This window comes from Orycteropus afer, unplaced genomic scaffold, assembly GCF_000298275.1.
Source record: "Orycteropus afer afer isolate SDZICR_OR568_19922 unplaced genomic scaffold, OryAfe1.0 scaffold00014, whole genome shotgun sequence".
NCBI lineage: Eukaryota > Metazoa > Chordata > Mammalia > Tubulidentata > Orycteropodidae > Orycteropus > Orycteropus afer.
The window spans coordinates 9,371,480-9,382,280 of record NW_006921601.1 but is presented as its reverse complement, the minus strand read 5'-3'; the positions used below and the strand labels follow the sequence as shown (position 1 = coordinate 9,382,280).

The window sequence follows — 10,801 nt, the reverse complement described above, 5'->3', positions numbered from 1 at the left end:
AGCTGAGCTCTGTTGTCTGGACGAGGGGGCCAACGTTGGGGGCGAGGAGCAGAGCTCAGTTTATGCACGAGGTTATGGGTGAGGCGGTATGGGGGAGCAGGGCTGGAGTGGGAGGGGGCTCCTCTGTCCGGTGGACCTAAGGCTGAAGGTGCGTTCGGGAAGGGACTAGATTTCGTCCCGCCTGGGGGTGGGTGCGGGGAGAGGGGGCCGGTGGTGAGCCGGGAATTGGAGTTTCCCCGGTGGCGGGGCGGGGCGGCGGGACGGTCGAGGGGCTGGTGCGCGCGCCTCTGACCGCGCTCGGGGACACACAGGCGGCTGCGGCCCGCGCAGAGCCAAGATGCCGAAGCTCGGGGGCCCCCTGCTGTGCCTGCTGCTGGCGGCGGCAGTCCCCACGACTCCTGCGCCGGCTCCGACTACGACCTCGGTTCCGCGTGAATCCGGCCCGGCTCTCAGCTACCCACAGGAGGAGGCCACCCTCAACGAGATGTTCCGTGAAGTGGAGGAACTGATGGAGGACACGCAGCACAAGCTACGCAGCGCGGTGGAGGAGGTGGGTGCACCCCGAGGGCGCCTGACTCGGGGAAGCGCGAGGCTGGGGGAAGAGAGCTACTGGCAGGAGGCCAGCGACCTCGCGTCCTGCGACGGGCTAGGAAGGGCCCGCGGCAGACGCAGAGTGACCTGGAGGTAATGCTGGGGGATCCCAAATCCCACCTCGTTTTGCCTTCCTGCCAGAAGGTCTACTGAGCCTGTCCGCAGTGTGTCTCTGGCAGGATCCTCTCTTGAGCAGGCTGGGTCCACCACCTGCCTGCAGACTGCCCACCACCACCCACAATTGTCTTCCAACGAGTATGCAACCGGCCTCCCTATTGCAAGCGGGTAGTCTGGCGCTGTGGCTTGGAGACAGGTTGAAGAAGCTCCTAGCGGTCCCCAAGTTCTAGCTTGTCTGCTGGGCCTTGATCTTATGGCATCTTCCCAATATACTTTTAGGGTGCCATTTGCTGACAAAGAGACAAAAAGCCACGAGCTTTGTTGGCACTCTCCTACCTGGGCTATCTTGCCTTCCAAAATTGCACATGAGGGCAGAGAAGGGAAATGAATCCCTAAATCCCAGCCAAGTAATGAAAAAAGAATGAGAGGAGGGGGTGATATCAGAGACGTGCCTGAGCCCACAGGAGTCAGACCCTGGCTTAAGCTCCTGCTCTGACACTGAGGAACTCTGGTGGCACAGCGGGTAAGGCATTTGGCTGCTAACCAGGTCAGTATTTCAAACCCACCAGCTGCTCAAAGGGAGGAGAATGAGGCAATCTATTTCTGCACAGATTTACAGGCTTGGAAAGTCAATGGGGGTTGCTATGAGTCAAAATTGACTCGATGGCAGTGGATTTGGTTTTTTTGTCTGTGACGCTGTACATGTCTCTTAGTGTTCCATACATCAGTGTCCTATGAGAATTAAATGCTATGATACAAGTGTAGGCACCTGGTGTATATAATAGGTGTTCAGTATATTTAAAAAAAAAAAACAAAACTTTGCCATGAAGTCGAGGTGTTAGGTTACAGGACAGAACTGCTCCGTAGGGCTTTTCTTGCCTGTAATCTTTATAGAAACAGATTGCCAGGCCTTTCTTTTGTGGTGCTGCTTGGTGGTTCAAAGGTCCAACCTGTTAATAAATAGCAGCTATTATTGTCAGATACCACATATCTCAGCAGAGATGTTCTTTCCATTGCCTTCCAGATGCAAATGTGGTTTGGAGCCCTGCTCTGCCCTTTATAGTGAGTATCCAAACATCATCAGGGTGTTTGGACAGGAGGTGCAGCTGGCCCAGGCCTCCCCGCCTTGGTATTGGAACTGTCCCTGGTGATTGGGGGAGGTGGTCATGGTTATCACTTGGCTGCAGCCTGTGTTTGGAGGGGAACCAGTCATCTCTGTGAAGGAGTCAGCAAGAGACCACATGTCAGTGTTCTCCAACATGTGAACACGTGTTCAGGCTGCAGCATGGAAGCCTTGTTTGGCTGAGAGTGCCTCAGACAAAGCATTAAATGCTGGCTTGTGTCCACCTGGGAGAGATTGCTTTCTCCCCCCAAAACCTATATAACTTGGGGATATTTCCTCTCTACCCTCCCACCCACACTAGAATCAACCTGATAACATTTGCAGTAAAGTGGACATTAGATTAGGAGGCAGTGATGTGAGAAGCTGTTCCTGAGACATACACTGGACAGGCCCAGATTCCAAGACCCTTGGGCTTTCTGTTTCCTGTGATAAAAACAGAACATGGAGCAGTTAAAGGATAAGAAGTGTCAGTCCCCAATACCTCTTCACCTTGCAGCTTCAAATTAAATTGAGCTCATGATGCCTCTGGTTCCAGGGCATGTTATCTTCTCTCCTTATCCGGGTTCCAGGGCTTTCCCTTCTGCATATAGATTCCCAATAAGAGTAACTGGTTACCTCCATGTGCAAGTGCTCCTCACTGTTCAGAAAGTTTGCTGAGCGGACCTCTGAAAGTGGCTCCTGACTGAGGAGGTGAAGGAGCAGCAAGGGCCTTTTCACTGATGAGAGCAGTTTGGGACCCAGTGGCACTTAGCGGTGGTGCCTTCTCTGTGAGAGTTACCCACATTGAGCCTTGCCAGAACCCAGCCTTCCTCTGTCCAGCAGTGGCTCTGCTTGAGTTGTGCAGATTGGCAGGCTGCTGTTTGTAGGCAGAGGGGATGCTGGCTGGCGGACATCTGTCGTATTTAGTGGTCATTTCCCAGATGAGCGTCCATTGGCAGTGCGGATAGGGTGAGAGAGGGGGAACAGTTGCCTGGCAGGAGAACAGGCCATGGGGACTGTATTTATTTCCTAGGCCTACCATAACAAAGTCCTCCAAATTAGGTGGTTTATAAGAACCAAAATGTATTGTCTTACAGCTCTGGAGGCTAGGAGTTCAACTTCAGGTTGTCAGCAGGGCCGTGTTCTCTTGAAGGCTCCAGGGAAGCTCCTTTCCTGTCTCTCCCGGCTTTTGGAGAGGTTGTCAGCAGGGCTGTGGCATTCCTTGTCTTGCAGCTGCTGCACAGCAGTGGTCACAAGGCCGTTCTCCCTCTGCCTTTGTCTCTGTGTGTCTTCTCTTTCATCAGCTTTCAGCTCCTAACTGAAGGTCAGTGGTTCAGACCCACCAGCACTCCATGGGAGAAAGATATGGCAGTCTGCTTCCATAAAGATTATAGACTTGGAAATCTTATAGGGCAGTAGGGGTTAAAACATTCAGCTGCTCACTAAAAGGTTAGTTAGTGGCTGCTTTGCAGGAGAAAGATGAGGCAGTCTGCTTTACAACCTTGGAAACCCTATGGAGCAGTTCTGTTCATAGGGTTGCTATGAGTTGGAATCAACTTGATGGCAGTGTGTTTGGTATAGAGTCACTTGAGTACAAATTGACTGGATGGCAATGAGACTCAGGTTGGATTAAGATCCATCCTACTGCAGTATGACCTCTTCTTAATTGATAACATCTCCATAGATGCTGTTTCCAACAAAGTCACATTTACAGGTACCAGAAATTAGGACTTTAACATATCTTTTTGGGAGATACTATTCAATCCACAGGAGCTCTGGTGGAATAGTGCCTAAGGTGTTTGACTGCTAACCAGAAGGCTGGCGGTTCAAACCCACCAGCCACTCCTTAGAAGGAAGGTTGGGCATTCTACTTCCACAGAGATACTGCCTCGGAAACCCAAGGAGGGCTTGCTATGAGTCGGCTCCGACTCGACGCCAGTGGGTTTGTTTGGTTTTTTATTCAATCCATAACAGGCACCAGCCTACCTTCCTTCGATTCCCAGCTCTGCCACAGACCAGCAGTGAGTCCCAGGGCCTGAAATGGAGCAAATGTCTATTCCTTGGGGTAAAGAGGAAAATTAAATGAGAGGATACGAGTAAAACAAGTTACTTCACTGTCTAAAATGGGATTAAATAAACTAGGTTTAATACAAGTAGATCCCTCACAAGGTTGTAAGCATTCTGGGAGATCGTTGGTTCCCCATAAATAATAGTTATCATTATCATTTTATTAAGAGTAGTAGGAGGAGTATAAAGTACCACCTGTGTCTGATATTTAGTAGATTCTCAATAGATTATGCTATTAATATTAGACTTTCAAAAGAGACTTCCAGAAAGCCCTTTAAAGGCAAAAGGATAGTTCCTACTCAGTTGTTGTCCAGGGTGAGATAAAGAACCAGTAAAGAACTGGGCCAGATGCATTAATTGTTTACATAGTTGCATCATGAATCTGCTTTCAAGTAACTTCCTGGCATTTAAAATGTTCCATCTGACTCAAGCTGTTGATGTCTTTTAAAGGGAAAGACAAGGTAACTTGGAGCCTCATTATTGGAAGAAGCAAATCTTCAAATGACTTCAATGCAGGATGTTCTTATTTTCCTGCTTTTATTCTTCCTGTTACTGATAAATTTATTTTGAGGATAAAACTACTCCACTTTCCCTACCCTCATTGCCACATCTGTAACTGGCATATTTTAGAATGGTTTTATTGCCTCCCCTATTCCCAGCAAGAACCCTAATACCGATCCTGGAATTATCGCTCCAATTTTTCCTATCATACCCCTTCAACAGACACACAGATTCGACCAAATATAAATGCCATTTTTAATAGCATTCACATTCCTCCTCTGTGGAACAGCTCATTGCTTCATGTTTAAGTTTCTCTTGCTAGTGGCAGTACAGTTGTGGTTGAAATTTCCATTCTAAATTGTAGTTTTAGTTCGTGGTTCCATTAAAGAACTGTTAGCTCATTCGGCTGAAATAAGCACTGGCTGAGAGGGGGTAAATGTTTTATAGAAAGATGATCTACTCAGCACAAAGCTGACTCTAACTTTGGTAACTTTTCAATTATTTGAAAGTCAAACTGGACGATTCAGATTCCAATGGGAATTTTAAAATATTAAAACATTCTCTTCTCCTTCTGGACATACCTCTAACATCTTCAGTCTCTTACTCTTCCAGATGTATATTTTCTATCACTTAACATGCCTGAGTCTCTTGGCTTAAAAATAAAAGTCCTTGTCTTGCTGGTCCTGTCTCCTTTCTTAATTCTATTCCATTTCTTTTTCCTTTTGTTGACAAACTCTTCAGACATGTGATGTTGATTGCCTTTTCTTTCCACTTCTACCCACTCATTTACTTTATAAATTCTGGCATCCTGGCTGCTTCTAAACTGCTTTCTTCTTGTTACTGTTATGTGCCATCAAGTTGATTTCAAGCCCTAGTGATGCCATGTGACAGTAGAATTTCCCCCATAGAGTTTTCTAGGCTGTAATCTTTATGGGAGCAGATTACTAGGTCTTTCACCCACAGAGCTTCTGGGTGGGTTCAAAGTGTCAAACTTTGGGTTCGCAGCTAAGCACTTAAAAATTGCACCACAAGGACTTCTTGCTTTTTTAAAGAGCAGTATTATGAAAACAACTATGTATTACAGTCAGCCTTCATTTGTAGATTTTGTATTTGCAAGTTTGCCTACTCACTAAAATTTACTTGCAACCCCAAAATCAATACTTGTAGCATTTTTGTGGTTGTTTGTGGACATTCCCTGAGTGGCATTAATAGCTGGGGTCCCATCTCGAGAAATTCCAATTTGATAGGTCTGGGAATGGATCCAGTCATCTATAATACAAAAGGTTTTGGGGATGACTCTGATGTGTGCTCCTGGTTGAGAACCAAGCTTCAGAGCTGCCCCTTTGATCTTCCCATTGGCCCCTGCCTACTTCACCACGTTATTCTGTGCCCAGCATGGACTCTCTGCTCAAGCCCAGAAGGACACACCATTCTTGTCCAAGCCACCACAGCTTTGCTTGTGCTGCCTGGAGTGTCTTCTACACTGCCCTCTGTCCAAATCCTACTTATCCTTTGAGACTAGCCCAGTCTTGCCTCCATCTCCTACCACCTTTGTTCTCCTTTGAAACTGTCTTGTTTCTGGAAACTGTCACACAAGGTAGGTCATAATCACACTCTAATTGGCTTATATGGGACTTTCTTATCTCCCCAGTAAAAGCATTAACTACTCAAGAAGGACAGAATCATCTTTTGGGAAAAGTCCTTGATTTGGAGTGAGACTAATCTGAGATCTAATTAAAGCTTTGCCACTTACTAACAGTATGATGACCTTAGGTAGAGTCCTTTGCTTTTCTCAGCCTCATTTTATTCATTTGAAAAATGGGAGCAATAACACCTTCCTCATAGGGTTACTGTAAATATTCAACGACCCATGGAAAGTATCTGGTGCAATGGCTTAGCCACAGCAGAGGCCCCAAATATGGGGGCTATTATTATTATAATAACCAGTGATAAAATTTCAAACATCTCAGCAATCATCTCAAACACAACATTGGGCAAACAGCAGACACTGGCCAAGTCTTTGATTATCTACCTTTGTGTTTGTAAAGGCCAGCCCCTGATGGCCAGAGCTGCCTAAGCCTTTGTGCCTACTACAACTGAACAGTGCTTTTGTGTTGCACTGAGACATGGGAATTCTTTTTCCATAAACACCCCAGGTCGGCAGAGCTGGTTGGTGAAGGCAGGAAAGAGGGGCTCATAAGGAGCAAAAGATTTTGTTTAATAAGAAAATATTATTTTTGAGGATTAGTTTTCAGGAATAAAAATAACCTAGAGCCAAGGATAACACAGATAGCAGTATTGGAAAACTGCCAACTCCCATGTAGAACTTTAGTGTCTCTCATCTTTAATACTTAGGGAGAGTGTCTGATTAGTTCAACTAGTCCATGATGTGGCTTCCATTTGGGTCCAGTCAGCTGTGAACAAGGGTGGGTCATGCTGCCTACTGCCTGTTCATCATGTCTGGGGCAGGGCAATAAATCTGGAAGGGTAAGTTGGGTACAATAGGCAAGTTGACTGATAGATCTGGTGTAGATATCATGGAGTTCATGAGACTGCACTTGAGGACAGTAGTCTTGGAACCCTGATGCCACAGAAGGACATGTATGAGAAGAGCCAGAAAATGTATGGCGCTAGGAGCCAGTCAGCTGATCCTCTACAAGGATCCCTCAGCAGAGGGTGAGGTGAGGAAGGACACATGTCTGTGGCGCTACCTGAAAGGTGTAAGAGGCTGTCTTAGTTTGGGCTCCTACCAGACTCTGAAACAAGGATTTGGGAGCAAATTATTTATTTAGCAGATGGTCCCAGGAAACACTATAAAAAAGTGGGGAAATGAGATAGGTAAGAGAAGAAAGGCAATAAAGGATGTGATAATTAGTGGATTACTACTATGGGCAGCTAGGGTTTAATCCCAGTGGGGTTTGCCAGAGAGAGACTTGTGGAGTCTATTTCCCCAGAGGAAGCTGGGGTAGCCTGTCCCTCAGTGGCTGAGGTTCATTCCTAGGGGGTTAACTCCCTAGTATTTGGGGCTCAGTGCAGACTGAGCAGACATCTGAGAATGCCCTCAGAGAGAAAAAGTTGCTTGTTCACATGTAAGGGGATTGAGCACAGGTAGGCTACAGGGAAGAAGCCCTCCTGGCCCAGTGGTTAAGAGCTTGGCTGCTAACCAAAAGATTGGTGGTTCAATCCCACCAGCTGCTCCATGGTAAAAAAGATGTGGCAGTCTGCTTCTGTAATTTACAGCCTTGAAAACCCTATGGAGCAGTTATACTCTGCCCTATGTGGTCCTATGGTATCAGTATGAGTCAAAATCAACTCGATGGATGGGGTACTGACAGCTTCTGTAAAGGGACCAAAACTGTTCTATGGAAACATTTAAATCCCAGCTCCACATGCCCTTCCTCACTGGGTGTCTTGGAAAATTTTCTGTCCTCCCTAAGCCTAAGTGTTCCCATTTGTGAAGTGGAGACATTAACGCCCACCTCGTAGGGATGCTATAAGATGTAAGGGCTGTAAGATATGTAAAGGAGATCTGGTGGTGCAGTGTATAAGCACTTGGCTACTAACTGAAAAGTTGGGGGTTTGAACCCACCAGCTGCTCTGCAGGAGAAAGATGTGGCAGTCTGCTTCCATAAAGATTGCAGTCTTGGAAATCCTATAGGACACTTCTACTCTGTCCTATAGGGTTGCTATGAGTCAGAATCAACTTGACAGCAATGGGTAATATATGTAAAACATTTAGTACCGTGTCTTATGCCTAGTGAGTACTCAATTAAGAGTACTTATCATTATCACCATTATTAGTATTTGCAGAAGAGGAAAACGAGAGGCTTTTTCCTCATGCACTCTGATTTGTAACAAGAGAACAATTTTACTCATTAAATTAATTGATTTAATAGATGGAGGCAGAAGAAGCGGCTGCTAAAACATCATCAGAAGTGAATCTGGAAAACTTGCCTCCCAGCTACCACAACGAGACCAACACAGACACCAAGGTTGGAAATAATACCATCCATGTGCACCGAGAAATTCACAAGGTAAGGGCGGTCATGGCCAGCACTTTCTCCTTTGTGTAGCATCCAGTCCCACAGAGAACTCAGATCTTGTTTATCTATTTCACACGCAAGCCAAACATGCAAATGAGAATTGTAAGTGTTCTGGTTACCTAATGCTGCTCTGACAAGAATGTACCACAAATGGGATGGCTTGAAGAAACAGGAGTTTATTCTCTTGCAGTTTGGAGGCTTTAAGACTGAGTTCAAAGTGCCAGGCTTTAGGGGCTGGGTGAAAGCCCCTCAACCTTGGGCTTTAGCTCTGTGTTCTGCTCCCGGCCCACTGAAGCTGGAGACTTTTTTTTCTTTACTCAGCTGCTGAGGCTGACAAGCCCAAGGTTGACAAGTAAAAAGGCACAGTCCCGACGTTACCAATCCACACGGCAGGCCATTAATTCAAGTCCATCAAAAGTCCCAAGGTTGGCAAAGCATGGCAGAATGCTGAACAACGACTCGGCTACATGCAGGATTCAAGCGTGCCATAAGCTAGAGACCATTCCCCAAGGCTTCTCCTTGTATACAGGAAGCAGTCCACATTCCCTAAGGCAGCTACTCAGCTGCTCACAGTAGATTCCACCTATGGAGTTGATTATCAGTCTCATCATGGGGAATACTGCATCCAGCTGCCCACACACTTAACCAGGCCCAGCCAAGTTGACATACAAACTTAACTACCATAGTAAGATAGAGATTAAAAGCCAGAGGGAGTAAGGGAACTGTTTAAAGGGAAGAGATATGTATCAAGAACCTAAATCGGTTTTGCATTTAAGCAATAAATTCAACTCTAGGCTTCCTGCCAGTCCAATTGCAAGGACATGTTCAGGGATTTTTGATATTTGAAAAAAGGAAGCATACAAGTGTCTACAGAGATTCTTTCCTAGTATTGAATTTGAAGAAGAATTTATCTCATATATTTATATGTTTCGATAGGGAGTAGAAATAGAGGTGACCATGTTGTGGTGAATAGATTGTCACTGTTTCCTTAAGAGCAACTCAAATGTGATATACCCTGCCTTCAGAAGGGGAAGCCTCTACCATCACATGATTAAACCTTATTTGTTTGCTGTCTGTCTGCACAAAATTCTATAGAAGATTCTTTTTCTAACCTACCACATGTCTAAGTATCTCTCATTCTAATATATTATATGAGAAATAAGCACGTTTATTCCTTATCTAATTTCACCAAGAAAACTTTGCACATCTAAAGGGACACAGCGTTAGCCTCCTGCTGGTATGTCTCCAGTGAGATTTTACTAGGACTTGAAGAGCCAACGGTGTAAGCCTGTGCTTTGTGAAAGAGAATTTGCCCTGTAGATATTTGGGGTCGGTTGTTAGAGGCTGCAGAGTTGACATTCTGTTGTGAATATCAAGGAACTTGACCTCTAATCACATCTCAGCTTGTATATGCAAAGCCAGATGGCTCTCACAAAAGAACCTTGCATTTGTTCAGTGCCCAGGTAACCGTTTGAAACAATAGTTTTCTGTGCCAGAGAGCAAAAGGGGGTCAATTTTTATGGGCCGTTGCCTTGAATATAGAGTTGCTTTTGTGTGGCCCTTCTCCCACTGCATATTGATGGGCTCAGCTGGGGGAATCAGCTAGAGCGTGCTTCGCTCCCCCCCCAAACACACACACACACATACAAAACTGAGTAAATGAATGAGTTCACCTCTATCAGAATTCTTCAGCAATGTTCATCTGGAGACTGGAGAATGTTTCTACAAGTTATTATTTTATTCTTGTCAATACCAATATTAATTCATCCAACAGTTTTGGCTATTTCTTAAAGTTGCTCCTTGCTGATGTCAAAGACCTGAATCTTCCTACCAGATATTAGTGATTTAGAAAAAACAAAAATTAAATTGCCTGTCCCTCCATAACTGCATTTATAAAATAGAGATATTAAATTATCCCTATATAATACATCAACCCAGAGAAAACCCAACCCTGCTGCCATCGAGTCAGTTGTGGCAGTCCCACATGTTTCAGAGTAGAACTGTGCTTCCTGGGGTTTTCAGTGGCCGTAATCAAATGGAAGTAGATCTCCAGGCCTTTCTTCCATGGCACTGCTGTGTGGATTCAAGCCACCAGTCTTTCAGTTAGTAGTTGAGTGCCACATGTCTGTACCATCCAGGAGTCCTTAATTCATACAGTATTATATATATACAACACAATCACTGCCACGGAGTTGGATCCGACTCATAGCGACCTCTCCTTGGGTTTCTGAAGTGGTATCACTATGGAAGTAGATTGCCCAAACTTCCTTCTGGGGAGTGGCTGGTGGGTTTGAACCACCAGCCTTCTGGTTAGCAGTCAGATCCCTTAGGCACTATGCCACCAGAGCTCCTAAATCATGTTGTTGTTGTTGTTGTTGTT

The 10,801-nt window shown here is 45.5% G+C and overlaps 1 protein-coding gene across 1 annotated transcript in view; it reads left to right on the top strand.

The window, feature by feature from the left end:
* Positions 1 to 337: 337 nt before the first annotated feature.
* The window catches only part of DKK3 (dickkopf WNT signaling pathway inhibitor 3), a 50,306-nt gene continuing 39,842 nt past the window's right edge, over positions 338 to 10,801 (top strand). Inside the window, exons 1-2 of the mRNA XM_007955209.2 lie at positions 338 to 550; positions 8,275 to 8,412. Coding sequence (XP_007953400.1) covers positions 338 to 550; positions 8,275 to 8,412 — 351 coding nt within the window. The remainder of the gene's footprint in view (positions 551 to 8,274; positions 8,413 to 10,801) is intronic.